Genomic DNA, 18,987 nt, shown 5'->3' with positions numbered 1-18,987 from the left:
GCGGTCTGGGCAGTTCCCAGGGGTGGGTGATGGCCGTGGTGCCAGGTGCCGGCCCCACACGGTGCCGCGCTATCTCTGGAGGTCACGGCACAAGGTCAGCGCGGGGCCATAAGAAGCGCTGTGCCCGTGCCCAGCCTGTCTCCCGTGAGTGGCAATGGCTCTGTTGTGGCTGCTGGGCTGCCTGGTGCTGGCGGGCTCTGCCCGTGCCGCCCGCTCTTTGCCGAGTGCGTGGGGCAGGGCAGGGAGCCGGGTGGGTGGGGGGCTGGGTTTGGGGTGCGGGGCTGAGGTGGCCGAGGCCCCACGCTTGTCCCCGTCCCGCAGGCTGCGGTGTGCCCGCCATCACGCCCGTCATCCGCGGCCTCAACCGCATCGTCAACGGGGAGCCGGCGGTGCCCGGGTCCTGGCCCTGGCAGGTGTCCCTGCAGGTGAGCGCCCACCGGAATGGGTGGCGATGGGGATGGGGATGGGGACGGGGATGGGGACGGGGATGGGGACGGGGATGGGGCCAGGCGATTGTGGGGCTGACAGCTGCTCTCTCCGGCAGCGCTACGGCAACTTCCACTTCTGCGGCGGGTCGCTGATCAACGAGGAATGGGTGGTCACCGCCGCGCACTGCGGGGTCAGGTAAGCGCGGGGCAGCCGTGGGGTGGACGCGGAACCGGGGCTGTCCGTGCGCCCGGGGCTCAGCGCCTGCCTGCCCAGGACCACCGACACCGTGGTGCTGGGCGCGTACGACCGGGAGGAGTCCTCCAGTGACGAGCAGAGGTTGGGCGTCGCCAAGGTACTGCCAGCTTTGGGCCGCGTGCCTGCGGGCGCCGTGCTCAGTGCCGGCAGCGCTGCGGGGATGGGCGCCCCGCGTCCACGGGGTTGGGGCCCCTCGTCGTCCTCATTGCCCTTTGTATCTGGGCTCGCGTCCCCACAGAGTCCTTCATCGTGGTGCTGGGTCCCTCTGGGCCCTTGGTAGCACTCGGCTTTGGGTCCCAGCACCGTCCCCGGTTCCCCAAGGATGGAGCTCTGCCCACCGGGCCCCCGTCAGTCCCAGTGCTGATGGCATCCCTGCCTGGGTCCTGGGGTCCCCTCCAGCGCTGGCTTGGTGGTCCCCACCCTCAGGGCAGCTGTGAGCACAGTGGGTGCCAAGGCCGGCTCCCGCCCCCTGCCCGTCCCCACGCACCCCCAGCACGCAGTGCCCCACTCGGGGGCAGCTGCTGTCAGTGCTGCCGCTGCCGCAGGTCTTCCGGAACCCCAGCTACAGCTGGCTGACCATCCGCAACGACATCGCGCTGATCAAGCTGGCCACGCCAGCGCAGCTGAACGCCCGCGTGTCGCCCGTCTGCCTGCCCGAGGCCACCGACGACTTCCCCGGGGGCCTGAGCTGCGTCACCACGGGCTGGGGGGTCCTCAACTCCAACGGTACCGCGGCCGCGGCCCCCTCCCCGTCTCTACCCCCGGCCCCGGGCTGAGCCGGCACTGACGGATGCCTCCCGCTCGCCGACAGATGCGGACACGCCGGCCATCCTGCAGCAGGCGGCCCTTCCCCTGCTCACCAACACGCAGTGCAAGCAGTACTGGGGCTTACGCATCTACAACATGATGGTGTGCGCCGGCGCCGACGGAACCTCCTCCTGCTCGGTGGGTGCCCCGTGCCCCAAAGCGCAGCCCCAAAGCCCCGGCTCCCTGTGCCCCCATCCTCACCCCTCTGCCTGCAGGGTGACTCCGGAGGCCCGCTGGTGTGCCAGAAGGACGGCGCCTGGACGCTGGTGGGCATCGTCTCGTGGGGCAGCAGCACCTGCTCCACCTCTGTGCCCGCTGTCTACACGCGTGTCACCGCGCTCCGCGATTGGATCGACTCCGTGATATCGGCCAACTGAAGCCCCGAATAAAGTTCCTCTCCCCTAACATGTCTTTGTGTCCTTGCTGCAGCCCTGGGCTGTGCACGCTGGCCAGGAGCAGGACGTGTGGGTGCACATGGGGATGCCAACGGAGCTGTGGGGACACCTGGTTGGACGTGGGGCTTCTGCTGGCTGGGTGTGGGAACACCAGGTTGGGCACAGAGACAACTGTATGAGAGGAGACGGTGGGCTGTGCCTGCTGTGCGGACAGCTGGCTGCAATGGTGTGGGGCCCACCAGGAGAGCTGCGCTGCTCTCTGACCCCAACACGCAGGGCAGGGCCGTGTGGCTGCGGTCAGATAACGCCGTGCAGGCCTCCGTTCAGTGCCTGGAGCCACCTTAACGCTGGGCGGGAGGGGACTGGGGAGCACGGAGCCATGCGCAGCCCCGGGCACGGCTCCAGGCCCAACATGGCCCTGCGGCACGCGCTGCGGCTGGCGGGGGCCGTGGGGCGGCGCGGGTGCTGCAGCCAGGTGGGGTGGGATGGGGGCTGCGAGGGGTCCCCTCGCACGCTGATCCTGACCACGTGCTGACCAGACCCCCTCCCGCAGCGCCTGCTGCCCCCCGGCCTGCTGCAGGCTCTGCGCTCCGTGGCTGGGGACCCCAACGTCTCGGTGGCAGAGGCGGTGCGGCAGCAGCACGGGCACGATGAGTCCATGCACAGGTGGGGCTGGGGGCAGCGCCGTGGGGCTGTGCTGCACCTTGGGGCCGGCGATGAGAGCTGTGCCCCACTCCAGGTGCGCACCCCCCGACGCCGTGGTGTGGCCTCGAGACGTGGAGCAGCTGCAGGAGATGGTGGCCCTCTGCTACCAGCACCGTGTGCCCATGGTGCCCTTTGGCACCGGCACTGGCCTGGAGGGCGGTGTCAACGCCGTGCAGGTACGCAGCCCCCAGCCCCCCCAACACCCCCACCGCCCGCTGCTGCCCGTGCCATGCTGTGCTGTGCCAGGGCGGCGTCTGCTTCGACCTGAGCCGCATGGTCGCCATCTCGGAGCTGAGCGTTGAGGACTTCTCGGTGGCGGTGGAGCCCGGCGTCACCCGCAAGGCTCTCAATGCCCATCTGCGCGGCACTGGGCTCTGGTTCCCCGTCGGTACTGGGGGTGCTGGGCAGCATGGGGTGACACTCGGGGCTGGATTGAAGGGTCTAGGGTGCTGGGAGCATTGGGAGTGCTGGGAACAATGGGATGGCAGGGGATGTGGGGAGAACTTGGGGCGCTGCGTTGTCCATGTGGCCGAGGGTGCAGGGAGCGCTGGGTACATTGGGATGCCAGAGCTTCCCCACAGGGACTGCGGTGCTGGGAGCACTGGGAGGGCTGGGAGTGGCTGCAGAGAACTTGGAGCACTTGGAGCACTGGGGCTGCCTGTGTGGGCAAGGGTGCTGGAGGTACTGGGGTGTCTGGGGAGAACCTGGAATACTGGGAGCATTGGGATATTCCATAGGGTCAAGGGTGCTGGGAGCACTGGAGTGGCTGGGGAGATCTTGGGATACTGGGTGCATGGGCATTTTCCATGTAGCTAAGGGTACTGGGAGCACTGGGAAGCTATATCACAGGGACAAGGGCACTGGGAGCTGTGGGATGGTTGGAGAGATCTTGGAATATTAGGAGCATTGGGATATTCCATGGGTCCAAGGGTGCTGGGAGCACTGGGATGGCTGGGGAGATCTTGGAGTGCTGGGAGGACAGGAAGAACTGGGGTTGTCCATGTTGCCAGGGGTGCTGGGAGCACTGGGAGCAGTGGGATGGCTGGGGCCGCTGGGAAGAGCTGGGAGCGCATAGAGCTAGGAGCACTGGGGTTGCATATGTAGCCAAAGGTGCTGCAAGAGCTGGGAGTGCTGGGATGGCTGGAGCTGCTTGGGGACTTTGTTTATTGTGGGCACACAGGGCCAGTACTGCAGGGAGCACTGGGAGGGCTGGGGCTGATGGGGAAGCACCGGGGTTTCCCACGTGGCCAAGGGTGCTGGGAGCACAGGGGTGGATGGAAGTGCCCATGGGGCCAGCGATACCACGAGACAAGGTGTGTTGGCAGGGCTGGGCTGCTAGGGATGCTGGGGGTGCCCGCAGAGCTGGGTGCTGTGGGGAATGCTTGGTGCAATAGAGGCAGGCACGGGGTGGGGGTGCTCAAGGGTGGGGGTGGCGGGGTCCCAGGTGTTCCCTGCCCCAGGGGTGCCACGTGCTGGTGGTGCTGCCGACCCCTGGGCACATCGGGTCCCCCGGCTCTATCGCAGACCCCGGGGCGGACGCCTCGCTGTGCGGCATGGCGGCCACGGGCGCCTCGGGCACCAACGCCGTGCGCTACGGCACCATGCGGCCCAATGTGCTCAACCTGCGCGTGGTGCTGCCGGACGGCAGCCTGCTGCACACCGCCGGGCCCGGGCGCAGCGCCAGGTATGGGGTGATGGAATGGGGCCACGGGTCGGGGTGCCCGGCACCCGCTCACCTCTCCCTGCACAGGAAGAGCGCGGCTGGCTACGACCTGACCTCCCTGTTTGTGGGATCCGAGGGCACCCTGGGCTTCCTGACGCAGGCGACTCTGCGCCTGCACCCCCTGCCTGAGGCTGTGCTCTCCGCTGTCTGCACCTTCCCCAGCGTGCGGGATGCTGTGGGCTGCACCGTGCAGGTGCTGCAGGCGGCCGTGCCTGTGGCACGCATTGGTGGGTGCTGCTGGGAGGGTGGGAGTGGGATGGAGACAGAATGGGATGGGATGGGGTCAGGAGGGGGATGATAACAGGGATGGGGATGGGGAGACCTGATAGCGGCCTTTCAGTATCTAAAGGGGTTGTAAGAAAGAAGGGGACAAAGACTTGAGTGGGGAGTGTTGTGACAGGACAAGGGGAAATGGCTGCTAACTAAGAGGGGAGATTCAGATTGGAGCTGAGAAAGAAGTCCTTCGTGCTCAGGGCGCTGAGGCACAGGCTGCACACAGAGCTGGTGCTGCCCCATCCCTGCACACAGCCAAGGTCAGGGAACGGGGCTGTGAGTGCTGATGGAGCTGTGGGTGTCCCTGCTCAGTGCAGGGACTGCGAGCAGAGAGGGCCTTTAAAGTTCCTTCATACACAAAATATTCTGTGATTCTATGCACTGAGGATAGGCACGGGACTGGGAGATGGTGAGGGATGGGGACATAGGTGAGATTTGCAGGACAAGGAGGTAGCAAGGATGCAAATGGGAAAGAAGTAGAATGAGGATGGTTACACTGACAGGAACGGGATGGGGATAGTACACGGATGGGAAGGAGTGTGGAGAAGATGGGATGGGGATGAAGACAGGGAGGAACTGGGGATGGGAACGGGACAACCTCAGCAGTGTCCCCAGCTGCCTCCTCCCCGCAGAGCTCCTGGACGAGGTGATGGCGGGCGCCTGCAGCCGCTACAGTCGGCTGGAGCTTCCAGAGGTGGCCATGCTCTTCCTGGAGCTGCACGGCTCCCAGCGCAGCCTGGCTGAGCAGCAGCAGCAGGCGGGTAGGGACGGAGATGGGGAAGGGGGGGAACTGGGTAGGGCTGCCCATGGTGGGGGCACAGTGGGGTCCTGGGTGCAGGATGGTGACTGGCAGCTGCTGTGATCACTCTGTCACCGTCTCCCACCACCGCAGAGGAGCTGGTGCAGCTGCATGGTGGCTCTGTCCTGTCCTGGGCGCAGGCGCCGGAGGAGCGTGAGCAGCTCTGGGCTGCACGGCACAGCGCCTGGTTTGCAGCCCTGGCCCTGCGGCCCGGCTGCCAGGTGAGGTCTGGCAACGTGTCCCCTCTTTGTCCCCATCCCTGAGCCCGTTCCCGGCACCACATCCAGCCGTGCCCCCCCAGGGCTACTCCACCGACGTCTGCGTGCCCATCTCCCGCCTGCCCGACGTCGTGCTGGAGACCCAGCGGGACCTGCGGGACTCCGGCCTCACCGGTGAGCACCACCGCCACTGTTGGGCGCCGAGCCCCAAGCCCCGCTCACCCCGTCCCCACAGGCCCCATGGTGGGACACGTGGGCGATGGGAATTTCCACTGCATCCTCGTCTTCCGTGCCGACGACCCGGATGAGGCGCAGCGCGTGCACGACTTCACCGAGCGCTTGGGCAGGTGGGGCTGCAGCACCGGGTGGGCAGGGGGCTCCTGGGACGGCGCCACGATGACAGCCGTGTCCCCGTCCCCAGGCGCGCGCTGGCTGCGGGCGGCACCTGCACCGGGGAGCACGGCGTGGGGCTGGGCAAGCGGGCGCTGCTGCGCGAGGAGCGGGGTGCCGTGGGGCTGGCGGCCATGCGCCGCATCAAGGACGCGCTGGACCCCCTCCATCTGATGAACCCCGGCAAGGTGCTGTGAGCGCCCCGACCCGCAGCAGGGCACAGCGCATCCACCCGTCCTCCTGCTTTTTGGGGATCTGGGGGGGGGGGGCTCTGGTACCCCCCTCGGAGGTCCTCCGCTTCACCAAGAACGCCAGTGAAATAAAATAACAGTGAATATTTTATTGAACATTGTTTTAATACCATATCAAAACACCTTGACTAATGAAGGAAGCTCCCCCAAGCTCTGAACTCGTTTCCCCCCCCCCCATTTTTTTTTTAATATATAAATACAGAAACGTTTCCCGCGGGGGCACGGCCACCGGCAGGGGAGGTCTCACCAACGACAACGCGCCCGCCGCGCCAGGAGGGGACGGGGATGGGGGCACGGCCATAAAACAGGGGGTCCTCACCTGCCGGCCGCTGGCGGGGCCCAAGGAGGACCCCCAGGTCCCCTCCTCGAAGGGTTCGATGGGAGGGAGGGAGGTTTTGGCAACGGCGGGGGGGCGGGGATGCTGCGGCTGTCCAGTCTCTGAGTGGTTATAGCTGAGTTAAAGAGTGACCAGTCTGTAAACATCACCGGGGCAGGGAAGCTCAAATCGAAGAACACGCCAGTCAACACGAAGCTTCATTTAATAATAATTGTTTTTTTTTTTTCTCGGTTTTGTCGGTTTTCTCTTTTTTTTTTGTAGTTGTTGTTTTTGTTTCTTTTTTTTTTTTTTTTTTGTTCCTTTTTTTTTTTTTTTTTTTTCCTTTTTTCTCATTGTAAACACTTGAAAGACAGACCCCGCTATGGGGCAGAGCGGCGGCCCCGCTCCCGGCGTGGGGCAGAGTCCGCATCACACGCTGCCGGGGCCGGGCTGGAGATCTCCAAAAGGGAGAACGGGAGAGAGGAGGAAATTCCCGTGTAGTCAGTGCAAAAACCGAGCGGAGCCCGCGGGCGCCAGGCGAGCCGGTGAGAAGTGCCGCGCGCTCCGTTTGGCCGCTTCCCCGGCAGCGCCGCTCCGCGCGGGGACAAAAGCCAAACATCATGGCAGCGTCGGGCCGAGGACGGCGGCTCCCTCGGTGCTGGATCCCTCCTCGTGGCTGCAGGGAGAGCGGGTCGCTTTGCTCTTCTCACACTGTCTCTCCTGGATGTTGCAAGGTTTGCTGTTGCGGTTGGTTGGTTGGTTGGTTGGTTTTTTCCTAATGTTTAAATTAAAAAAAAAAAAAAGATGGAAAATAAAAGTAAGAAAATAAAAAAATTCGCCGTTGTCCCGAGTGGGTTCAAGTTTCTGGTTGGTTGGTTGGTTTTTTTTGTTTTTTTTTTTTGGTTTTTTTTGAGTTTTTGTCGTCTGTGAGGAATTGAACGTCAGCCCAAAAGTCCAGGCGGGGCAGGAGGGACGGGGAGAGGAGGTACAGCAGGTAGCAAGGTGCCCTGCGGAGAGACGAGGCCACATCAGCACAGCGAGCGCAGCCCCACGGCCGGCTCACACCCGCACTCCTGCTCAGCCCTTCTCACCCCCCGCTCCCCACCCCTCTGTGGGCTCACCTTAGAGAGAAGTCAGCAAGCAGGCCCAGCAGGTCAATCAGAAGGATGCTCTGGGCAAGATCTGTTCACTTCAAACCAGGAATCTATACAGCTGGAGAGAAGACAGCGGGTCAGCTTCGGTGCCGAGTGCAGGGCTGCCCCTGCCTCCCGGCCACCACGGCTCCCTGTGCCCACGTACCTTTTGTGATAAATGCAGAGGCAGGGCAGCCTGGCTATCGTGTCCCCCTGCAGCAGCTCCTCCAGGCAGATCACACACTCGCCGGCATCCTTGGTCAGCACGTCGTCTGGAGAGGAGAAGAGAGCACCGGTGACACAGGGGCGTTGCGTCCCCGCCTGGGGCGAGGCTCAGCCCCACATTCCCCACTAAGCTGGGCTTCAGCCCACCTGCCTTCACCCCTGCTGGGCAGGATAGCGGGACGGCACAGCCCTGCAGGGCACGGCTCACTGTGGTGAGCAGCACAGAGCTGTGCTACGAAGGGTCCCAAGGAAAAGCGGTGGACACGGCGAGCAGCTGGAGCGCAGCCCTCTTGGCACGCTGCAGCCCCCGCCTGCACCTCCTGCCCGCTCACGGCGTCCCCACGCTGGCAAGACACCGTGCCCACCCCAGCCCTTACCGTTGTAGGAGAGGCGAGGTTTGCTCAGACACATGATAAAGTGCATTTCCATCTCGTCAGAAGCCACAGATTTGGAGCAAATGGGGCACTTGAAACCTGGAAGGAGAGCAGAGGGAAGAGCTCCTGAGCCAGGAGGGAGGAAGGAGAGCCCAACCGCGCCCAGGGAGCACGGAGGGTCCCCCACCTGCATGGTGCCACTGCCCCCACGCTGCGCCTGCCGGCTGCACGCTCATCCTGCTCTGGGTGCTCCGCAGAGCCAGCACAGGCACAGCCACCCAGCCGGCGTGCCGCTCGTCCCTCAGCCCTGCGCAGAGGGCAGGGGAGCCAGCCAGAGTGCAGCACACGTGGCCCCAGCTGCTCCCAGGCATTAAAGGGCGAGGATCACGCAGTACCCAGGGACGTGTCTCCCCCCCACGACAGCCAGCTCTGTCCACCCAGGAAGCGCCTGCAGCCATTCCATATCCCCAAGGCCCACAACACCATCCTGAGTTCCGCCGGGTCCTCTGGGCTCTGTTTTCAATGACAGCGTGGCTCATCCCTCTCCCCCATCCCTCTCTAAGCCCACTCCAATGCAGTCCCCTTTCTCTGCTCACCAAGACCACAGTTCTGCATCCCTCCAGCTCCTCAGAGGCACCTCCTAACACAAGGACCCAGCTCAGCACCTCGTGGGCACTCTGCCTTACGGCACACACACGCTGCTGTGAGCAACACGGCTGTGATCGAGAGCAGAACCCCAACAGAGCTGCAGGTGCCCGGGGCTCCTGCACTCTGTGCTCAGCCCTGAGTTTGAGCAGATGTAGCCCAAGGCGTGCAGCCATCGCCGTGGGTTTGCACCAGAATGCCGAGCAATCCCTGCCTGCAGAGATGGCGAGGGTAACATAAGGACCCGGCTTCTAAAAGCAGATCAGGTTTGACTGCAGTGCCGCTTAAGAGCTTTTTTCATATATATGCAAAGCCTGTACAGGAAAGAAAGGGAGCGTACACAAATGAGGACAAACTGAGTTCCTGTTTGCGGATGGGGCTGGGGGGTTTTGGGGTTCTTGGAACGGAGGGAGCTCAGAGGGGCAGAGAATGCCTCGCACTCGAGCACTCGGTAGCGGCAGAGGGAGCCATGGACTGCACCCCCTTCCCCACAGGATCCCAGGCCAGAGCCGGATGGGCCGCAGCAGGGAGCCCATCGCAATCTGCCGTCTCATCGTCAGCCTAAATTTACCCCTGACCAATTCATACCTCGTGGCAGCAGCACCCATTGGCTTAAATAGCATTTTTTCCTCTCCTGAGTGTTTACCCTGCTGGTGTATTTATAGCGAGGGCTCAGATAGCCTCGCAGCCCGCTCCCTGTGTGGGATGCGCTCCCGTCCCCGGCTGAACCGGGCACCGCCAGCCCCGTCCCTCCTGCACCAGCCCCATTGTCAGCCGTGACGTCCTCGGGCGGCTCCGCTCGGCGACTCCTGAACTGGAGCGAGCTGCCAGGAAGGGCCGCATCCCCGTTAGACCTCATTTTCTCCAGCACTGGCACAGGCACCGGCAAAGCTGCGGTCCCCCCTTTTTGTTCCATGCTTGATGCTATTTTCAACGGCTGCCCCAGATCCAGCAGCACCCTCTGAGACACGCCAGGAGGGCAAAGAGAGGCACGCAGCCCTCCCATTGTGACCCCACGGCAAGGACACGGGGTGCTGCACAAATGTAGGGCATAAACCCCAGGGAGAGGCCCCTGAGCGGCACTGGGCTGGGCCAAGGACATTCCTAGCTCTACGTTTTACGAGACGGGGAGAAAAACAACACAAAAAGCATCATGAAAAGGCATGAATCCCCCCCGCCTGGAGCAGAGCAAGGAGCACGATGAGGCTGCAGGGCGGGGGCTGCGCTGCACCCCAGCTGTCGGCACAAATGCTCGGCATGGTGAGAGCAGCTGGCAGAGGCGATGCTCTCGGGGGTCCCTGAGGTGGACAGCTGGCCCCAAACCTGGGCGAGGGGCACCACGAGGGGCCAAGCTGCAGACACAGTGACCCGCAGGGAAAGGGCTTCATGCCACTGCCAGGTGACATTTTGGGAAGCAGGTGGATGGAGCCATTGGGGCCATTTCTGCGTGGGTCGCCAGGCTGGAGCATCCGCCTGCATTCCAGATGCTGAGATGGATGCTGGGGCTCGGAGCCGGCCCCTGTGCAGGGCTGTGCTATTTACTGCTTTCCCCAAAACCCTCGTTAATCCATCCTGCTGGAGCCGCCAGCCCGAGCAACACAGGAGATGACGTTTAGGCAGCTGCTCATGGAAAATTCAGCTCCCTCCCTCCCTCCCTCCTCCTCCTCCTGCAGCCCTTCCCGTCCTCCTCCCACACACCTCAAAAAAGAGCAGGGGAAGGGCTCAGCTATTCCTCCCACCGGGAGGCTCAGGGGAGGCCCCTATGATGCAGGATGGGCTGTCAGCACCAACCCTGCCACGGGATCCCACTGCACCCCATCAGCATGGGGTCTGAGGACAAGGCATCCTGCAGGAGGCTTTGAGGAAGACAAGAGCTTTCCAGGGCTGCGAGGCACGCGTTGCCGGGTGACCTCATCCCTCCAATGGCTCGCTCTAGAAACCATGAGCAAGCAGCACTCGTGGCCCTCCAGGGGCTGGTGCCCTCAGAGTATTTTTAGGAAGGTTACATGGTTAATTTTAGAGAGCCAGGCAGAGCAGAGCTGGGAACCTCTGAAGCCTCCAGCAGGTCCTAAAAGCACCGAAAGAGCCCCATGGTTAACACCGACAGCACCAAAAGCACCACCACATTGTCTGAGAGCTCTGGGAGGGCAAAGGCACAACTTCAATCAAAGTGAGCTGCCCTGCATCAGGTGAGGATGTGTCCAGGCAGGAGAAACGAGAGAACTATTGGGTCCCACTGAAGATGTGACACCCCACTGGCCTCCGGCCTACAGGCTGCCTCCAGCCACAGCTTCCCAAGTGACACGGGAACAGCCAAAGAACTGAAAAGCACCCTTGGTTCAGCTCCTGCCTAACGAGCGAATGCCAAAACTGCTTTGATAGGCAGCTAAAGAAGCCCCTGATTCAGCGCCCACCCAGCACAGCCCCGCAGGACACGGGGTGCTGTGTGCCCACACTGCCATGGTGGCGTGGGTGGCAGCATGGGGTGCACGTGAGCAGGGGCACGTAGGCAGGAAGGAGCCGAGCACTCTGGCCTTGCTCCTAGGGGCCACGCAGGCATCCTTCCTCCTGATTCATGGCCACGGGGAGGTGCAGAAAGCCAGAAGGGCAGGGCCAGGGTGGAAAGGAAGCATCCCACCTTCCTGGGGGGTGGAGGAGGGGCACGCAGCAGAGACGCCGGGTGGCAGTGCACACAGAAGCCCTCCTGTGGCCGCAGTCACACCTGCCGAACATCAGCCCTGATGTCACAGGTGGTGTCTCCCTCCTGCACCGCACGCTGTGCTCCCTCCAGCGTGGGCTTGGAACCACAGCCTGCAGTCCCCCTGCCTCCCAGTCAGCTCTGTGCTACTGCAGGAACACCCCCAGTGCTGGGAACAGGCTGCCTAAGGAATAGCACACAGCTAATTTTAGCATTCCCCAGAACAGCAACGCGAAGCAGAGGAGTCCTGCATCCAAAGGCCAGCTCGAGAGACTGCTTTTTGCCTCCAGAATATTTCACATGTGAAGGAGATGGGCTGCCTGTGAGCACCACCAGCAAGGCATCACCTTGGGAGGCAACGATGGGCTCAAGCTGCCACGCAGCACCCAGGACACCACTTCTGTGCCCCACAGAATGCTCCCCCACAGCACCCGAGGCAGAAGGGCAGCTCCACCTCCCTCCAGACAGGAATTTAAGCCACGCGGATAAGGACAGCCTTCCCTCATCCTCCCCAGCTACAGCTGTATGGAGACTTGCAATGGATGGTCTGAATGCTGGATCTCCACTGCAACACTTCCAACAAAACGCAACTCCATCACCAGCAAAGCCATGCTCCCAAATGAATTACTCCATCACCACAAGAGATGCAGGTTTTCCCTCAATAGCCTTCTCCAAAAACCCACCCCCAAAGCCCTACTGTATCAGACGCCAATGCAATTCTCCAGGCTTAAGCCCACAGAGCTGCCAAAAGCACACAGCCATGGGGGACATAGGACTTCCTGGCTGCCTCCCAGCCCCCAGGCATCAAACCTGAGCCCCCAGAGAGCTGCTCCCTGCTCCCCACCACCCATGGGGCCCAAAACACATCCAAACCAACCCTGGGCACACGGTTGCTACCAGCTGAGTGCTTGGGGTCGCATGGGAGGAGGCACCAGACCCCAGGGAGAGGGGCAGGCTGGAGGCACAGGCAGAAGCCTTTACAAATCCCCCACTGCTGCGTTCCTCCTCGTGCCTTGCAGGCAGCTGGGCCTCTAAAAATACCACTGTTGTCACGTCGGCCTTCCTGCCAGGGATGGAAACGGTGCTGAGCCGCTTCGGTTCAATTCCTCATGCTGTGGTGCCTTGGCAGGGCTTGGCCCAGTCCCACTGCTCTGCCTGGTAGGGGACAGCCCCTCTGTCACCAGCACGGCCTCAGCAAGCTGGACAGGAAGCTCAGCCCTTGGAAATTCCTGCTAAAATCAGCAGAAGGGTCAATCTTTCCACCGCTCCCCTGCGAGGCCGCCGCGCAGAGCACGTGGTCTCACTCCTCCGCTGCGAGCGAGAGGCCCACAGCTGCGGGAGCAGCCTGGAACACCCCCTCTGGTCCCAATCCACAGCCACCCCAACAACACCAGGGGCAGGAGGGGAAGGAGCAGAGAGCCAGCCCCAAGCCCCAGCCCCTGCTGAAGCCTCAGCAGCCGACAGAACCTCTCAAATGTTCTCCTGACCCAGTGCTGAAATGCAGCGAAAGGAACGCTCCCCTCCCTGCAGGCAGGAAACACGGGTGGCCAGGCTCTGCCCACGGAAACGCTGCGCAGCAGCACGAGGAGAGGCCCCAGGCACAGAGCTTCCTGCAGCTGCGGCTCCGCGGGGCTTCTGCAGCGCTCAGGGCCTCCTCGGGTGCTGCCTGCAGCAGGAACATTCGCTCCTGTGAATCGCACATCGGTTCTCACAGATTTCTATTTTTGAGAGAATCAGGAGGACGCCCGGTTGCGTTCCTTCCAAAAGGGTTCCAGCTCACCTGGGCTTTCAGCACAGCAGCAGGGTGAGACGCTGCAGGCACCCAGCAGCAGTGGGTGCCCGGCACAGGGAGCTCACTGATGAGCTGTGCCGCCTGATTTGGCACACGGCAGATTACCTTGGAAAGGAAAATGCTTGTTTTATGCTTTTTTTTTTTTAATTATTATTCAAACAACCTCTCCCCAGATAGTTTTTTTTCCAGCATTTAATAGCATCCTCTCGTGATTCTCAAAGCCCTGCTGGCCGGCTGCCAGCCCCCAGGCCCACTCCTCTACCAAAGATGTCCACGTTAATCGATCGGCAGATGACGGAGGGGAACCCTAACAGTGCATTAATAACTAAGAGAAGCCGTTACAGTTGTTTGCTGGAACAAATATGTCAGCAAAACAAACGAGTATGGGATAAAGTTACGTCACAGGCCAGGAAGACAATCCTGGCTGGAAGTGGGTCAGCCCGAGAGCACGAGAGCATCGCTCCTGCATCTCTGGAGCACACACACAGAAGAGGGAGGGCAAGCAGCTCTCCTGCTCTGATTTACACGCAGGGTTAGAGTGAATGAGCCCAGCCAAGCCTGCTAGCAGCACGGTAAGCAGTGCCCAGGCACAGCAGCCAGGGGACTCTGCAGGGCTCATGCTGTGGAGCTGGGGGATAACAACCGCTGCCGGCTGCTCACGCACCACGCCAACACTGACACACTTATTTTCATCTCCAGGCTGCTAGCGTGCATAAAAGCCATGCCTCAATTTCCTGCCTTCTGGTATTCCGGGTTTCTTTCTTCCAGCAGAGCTGCCCCGTCCCCAGCTCTCCCCTGCTGAATACTGCTAGCCTGGGGGGCTGTCGGGACTGCTCCTGCACTGCTTCCCACACAGACAGCAGCACCAAAGCAATAGGGAGACAGTCTGAGGAGCACCTCCTCTGGAAATTTCCACTGGCAAAACCAGGTTTGCCACAGCAGGTTTCTGCAGATGTGAAGGGCAGCCTGCACGGTGCTCGCTTCTTGAGGAGATGGTGGCAGGAAAGCCGTAGCTGAGCTGATGAGCAAGTTAGAATACAGCTTTCCTTTTTTGGTGTACAGAGATCCTGAGCCAGGGTAGTTAAGCACTGGCGAGACAATCAGCATGGACGCACCAGAGATGTGCCACTTGCCAGGGCATCCATCCATCCATCCATCTTCAGCTCTTCCTCTAGCAAGTCCTTTCCCCAGGGCTGGATCCAACACCACTTAATGCTTCTTTCCTCCTTGATCCACAGCTGCAGGCCTGCCTGGCAAAGGTTGCAGAGCAGCTGGAAGGCAACACCCTACTGAGCAGAGGAGACTCACCCCCGTTTTGCTCCCAGCATCCAGGACAAACAGCTTACTTTGTTGGTGTGCTACTCCTGATTGCACTGCACAGAAGGATGAGCCAGGCACTTCTCTGGGCTAGCTGGCTGACAGGGAGATATGGATTTGCTGGAGCTTCCAACACTCAAGGGCTTTGGGCGATGAGAGGGATTTCCAGATAAACTTTAAGCTACTTACAGCCTCTGCAAACTCCCTGAGATCCTCTGATGAAGATGAGTAACAAGAGCATACTAAGAGAGCCACATAACCCAAGAGACATGTGGTGTTGAGCCACACGTCTCATTTTTCTGCATTCTTCCTCCCAGTGTGGGCTTCGCTAAGGTCTCACCATCACAAAGCTGCAGGGGCAGGGTGGTCAGGAACCAAGAGAGAGCTCCAAAGTTGCACAAGCTGTTTTGTCATCTTACAACAACGCAAGGAATAAAACCCCACGCAGATGCAGAAACCCCAAAGCAGTTTCAGGTCGATCTAGAGCAGCTCACTTGAATGGTAGACACCCAGGGAGGTGCAGTCTCCACAGAAAGGGGGACAGAGGGACACAGACCCAGCAGCACCGATAAAGAGAACAAGGAGGTGCCAAGCCCACCCATGCATCCACTACTGCAGGCACTGTGCCACAGCAACAGCCCCTTCCCCCCCCGAGGCTTCTCATTGTCCTGCTGAGATCCAAAGGGTGTGCTTTCCCCAAACTGCTGGAACAACAAGCCCAAGAGAGAGCCCTCCCCATGTGCTGACACAGGCGGCACCCAGGTCTGCAGCCCTGCTACCCCCTCCCTGTGCAAAGGCAGGAGGCCAGGAGCCTCCCTCCAGACCCACACTGTGCAATGGGCTGCACTGACACTCCCCAGGCACGTATCCTCCTGCTTCAGCCTGCCGTGCCCATGGGTCTCCTCATCCCCACCCTCAAGACATCCTTTGGACTGAGCAGAGAGAGTCACGTACAGCAACATCAAAGCTCCTCTCCATTTACCAGCACGCTGCTGCTTAAGCATTTTCTGGGGCTGATGGAGTGGAGCAGGTCGATGGAAGAAAGGAAGGAGCGCGTGCTGCCAGCCTGCCCTGCTGCAATCATGGAAGGTTTGCTGGCACTCCTGCTATCCTAAGCTGGCCTCCTTCCCCTCCCTTTACAGTCTCCAGATTAACCTCTTACACTGAGCAGAAGAGTACAGAAGCTTCATAAGCTCCAACAAGTTTTCCAAACGGTTGTTAAGCATCCTTTTGCAAATAATTAGCAAAAGGGAAGAGATACCACCAGGAGAGGCTTTGGCACAGACCGAATGGCACTCACTGCCGCCTGTGCACACTTCAGTGCAGCTCAAACACTCGCAGAGGGCCCCAAAAGAGGCACCAGAGAGACCCACGGCTCTCACAGCAGCTCCCACCGCCGGCACTGTGATTCTCCAAGGGCGGTGGGCTCCATCATTGCACCAATCCACATCAGGGCTGCAAACAGCTCACTCCATTTTGCAGTCGGCTTATTTTTACCATCAGCTTTTTGCCTCTTGGCACTGCAGTTTTAGGAGTACCACTGAAATGTCACAGGCTGTGAGCAACCACCTCTACACACAGCTCAGTGACGAGGCCTTCCTGAGGTGCAACCTCCATACAGGAGCACCAGGCTCACCCAAAAGCTTGGCTGGAGGGAGCAGAGCCCCTCTCCTCACTCAGAAAGCCCAAAGGATGCTGCACAGCAGAACAAGGTCATAGAAGCAGAAAGTTTGCAGGAGCGCTCAAGGCTTGAGACCCCTGCTGTCAGCTTCTCTGGATCAGCAGTGCCTGGGGCATCCTGCTCTGCACAGCTTTGAGAAAGGCAGTCCCCAGAGCCTGGACAAGGGGAAAAAGCCCAAGATGGATGTAGGAAAACAGGCCCCATGAGCCTTGCTTGGCACTTTGCTCTCATCCACTAGTTCAGCTTCAAGCCTTCCTGAAAATGAGGCACTGTCCCAAGACATATTATGAAATTCCCAGACCACGTCATGTGTCGAGAACACATGAAAAGGCAGTAAAGAGACCGGGTGGGAGAGAAATCCCACACTGTTCCAGGAAATGCAAGGAGACATCCCTGAAATGACTTCCCTCCAGTCAGGAGGGAGGGGAGGACCTCCCTCCTTGCTCCCTGTGCCCAGCCAGAACTGGGTCAGTGACACAGCCCTGCTCACACACAGCTCTTCCCAGGCACAGGGACACCCACCATCGTCCAAGCCCTGGGGGTGAGCGGGGGGCAATCCCACCCCTCCCTCAGCCTCACACGTTTCCTGTGGGATCACCCATCTGGCTCCCCAGCCCCACGAGGCAGGCAGTTCCTCCTCTGCCAGCTGGCTGGAACAAGGAAGCCCGCTCCAGCCTCTCCCTGGCCCTTTACCAGGTGAAAAAAAAAAAAAAGGAGAAAAATTCCTACGCCTCATTTTGGAGTGCCTTTTCCCAGTACCTGAGGCGTGAGGACTGCTGTCCCTCCCTGACGCTCCTGCACACAGTTCCAAAAGCAGCATGAGGAGCTCTAGCCAGTCTTCAAGACCCAGGGCTCGAGCCCCAGCATCCTCACACAAACCTCCTCTGCTTCCCCCTTCAAGTCCTGGGAGGATGGCACATCCCTAGGGCCAGAACATCTCCCCTGCAGTAAGCCTCCTCCTCCCACCACTCATTCCTGCCTTGACCTTGACACAACCGCACAGTGCCAACCCCAATCCCAGGAGCAGAGGGGGAATCGTTTAGGGTTGAGCAAAGCAGGGAAGCTCTCCTTCCCACGTTCTTTACTGGGCAGAAGGGCCACAAGTGGGGAAACTGGGGGCAACCAGGCACTGGGAAGAGCGAGGAAAAAGGGCCAAAGGAAACTGGGAGAAAGCTGGAGTTGGGGGGAGTGAGGGGAAGGGGCCAGGGGAAAACGTGGGGAAGGGGAGACAAGGGGAGAACCAGGGGAGGGGACCAGGAGAAAATGGAGAAGCTGAGGCTTTGAGGAACCAGAAGACGGGGGGAACGTGGGAAAGGGGCCAGGAGAAACTGAGAAAAGCTGGGGGAAATCAGGGGAAGGGGAAAGGGGAAAATGGGGGGAACCAGAGCTGGGTGGAGCAAGAAGGAGGAAACTGGGGTTAGCAGGAAGCGGGGGAAGCCAAGGCTAGGGGGAACTGGGGCGGGGGCGAGCTGGGGAGAATTGGTGAAAGGGGGGGGGAACTGGGAGTAATCAGGGGATAGAGCTAGGGGAAAATGGGGGAAGCTGGGATGAAGAGAAGCAGCAGATGGAGGGAGAGAGGGGAAGTGGAGAATAAGTGGAAGCCAGAGCTATAGGGATCCAGGGGAAGGGGAGAACCGGGGCTGTGGGAAGACAGAGAAAACTGGGGCTAGTAGGAAACGGGGGAAGCCAGAGCCGGGGGGATCCGGGGCAGGTGGGAACCTGCATTAAGGGGCCGAGCAACATCAGGGAAAGGAGGAGCTGGGAAGAACCGAGGGTTGGCAGGAATGGGGCCGGGGCTCCGGCACTCACCGCTGTGCGAGCTGAACCAGCGCGGCGCGATGTGCAGGGGCAGCGCATCGGCCAGCGAGGCCCGGGCGCCCAGGTAGAGCATCCCGTCTCTATGGTGACCGCCTCCCGTCTCCTGGTAACCGTTGCCATGGGCGTACGTGGAGTCGGTCCCCGGCCCTCCGCCGCCCGGGGCCCGCTCGGCCTCCCCCGCCGCGCGGCCGTACAGCCCGAAGGGAACGGCTCCGGCGGCCGCGGGGTCCATGCCCATGCCGGCCACCGAGCTGACGGAGCGGCTGCGCAGCCCCATGGCGCCGCCGCCGCCCGCCCGGTAATGGCCGAAGGGGGGCGGCCCCCCCGGCGGCGGCACGGCGCTGTCATCCGTCGACACCCCCGGGAAAGGGCCCCGCGAGCGGGCGGCCGTGCTCTGCTTGCCCCCCATGGGCAGCGCGGGGCCGGAGGGAGCCGAGCCGCAGCCCCCCCCGCGGGGAACGGGGCCGCGCCGGGCGGCGAGAGGCGGCGGAAGGAAGCGGGGGAAGGGATGGGGAGGGGAGGGGGGTGGGGGGGCGAGGGGAGCTACGGGCGAAAACCCACCCCCGCCCCGGGCATCCTCCCCCCGCCGGGCCCGCCGTAGACCGCCGAAGCCGGGGGGGGCCGAGAGGAAGGGCGGGGGGCTCCCTCGTGCCGGGCGATCAGCTGCGGCCCATGGGGGCGGCGGGCGGACCCCTCCCGCGGGGCTCAGCGGCTGCGGGGCTGCGCGCTGCGCCGGGCCCAGC

The 18,987-nt window shown here is 61.7% G+C and overlaps 3 protein-coding genes across 4 annotated transcripts; 2 read left to right on the top strand and 1 right to left on the bottom strand.

The window, feature by feature from the left end:
- The first annotated feature begins 154 nt into the window (after nt 1–154).
- On the top strand, nt 155–1,896 carry LOC128081749 (chymotrypsinogen A-like). Its single transcript, XM_052685323.1, has 7 exons — nt 155–224; nt 322–425; nt 545–624; nt 703–781; nt 1,230–1,410; nt 1,496–1,629; nt 1,707–1,896. The coding sequence occupies exons 1-7, from the start codon at nt 155–157 to the stop codon at nt 1,866–1,868; spliced, it is 810 nt and encodes a 269-aa protein (XP_052541283.1). The 3' UTR covers nt 1,869–1,896.
- Nucleotides 1,897–2,250: 354 nt separating this feature from the next.
- Nucleotides 2,251–6,336, top strand: LDHD (lactate dehydrogenase D). 2 transcript variants are annotated; one of them, XM_052685295.1, is made up of 11 exons: nt 2,251–2,361; nt 2,440–2,552; nt 2,626–2,767; nt 2,838–2,979; nt 4,116–4,275; nt 4,342–4,541; nt 5,220–5,348; nt 5,480–5,607; nt 5,688–5,778; nt 5,840–5,951; nt 6,026–6,336. In XM_052685295.1, the coding sequence occupies exons 1-11, from the start codon at nt 2,266–2,268 to the stop codon at nt 6,189–6,191; spliced, it is 1,479 nt and encodes a 492-aa protein (XP_052541255.1). In that variant the 5' UTR covers nt 2,251–2,265; the 3' UTR covers nt 6,192–6,336. The 2 variants fall into 2 exon arrangements, with proteins under 2 accessions (XP_052541255.1, XP_052541254.1); XM_052685294.1 differs by having other exon boundaries at nt 4,116–4,541.
- Nucleotides 6,315–18,724, bottom strand: ZNRF1 (zinc and ring finger 1). Its single transcript, XM_052685324.1, has 5 exons — nt 18,236–18,724; nt 8,297–8,392; nt 7,861–7,966; nt 7,683–7,773; nt 6,315–7,568 (listed from the first exon to the last, which is right to left on the bottom strand). The coding sequence occupies exons 1-4, from the start codon at nt 18,651–18,653 to the stop codon at nt 7,716–7,718; spliced, it is 678 nt and encodes a 225-aa protein (XP_052541284.1). The 5' UTR covers nt 18,654–18,724; the 3' UTR covers nt 6,315–7,568; nt 7,683–7,715.
- Nucleotides 18,725–18,987: the final 263 nt, after the last annotated feature.

Source organism: Tympanuchus pallidicinctus, unplaced genomic scaffold (assembly GCF_026119805.1).
Source record: "Tympanuchus pallidicinctus isolate F22 unplaced genomic scaffold, pur_lepc_1.0 scaffold22, whole genome shotgun sequence".
In the NCBI taxonomy this organism is placed as follows: domain Eukaryota; kingdom Metazoa; phylum Chordata; class Aves; order Galliformes; family Phasianidae; genus Tympanuchus; species Tympanuchus pallidicinctus.
The sequence above is the reverse complement of the archived record's forward strand: the minus strand, read 5'-3'. Positions and strand labels throughout refer to the sequence as shown.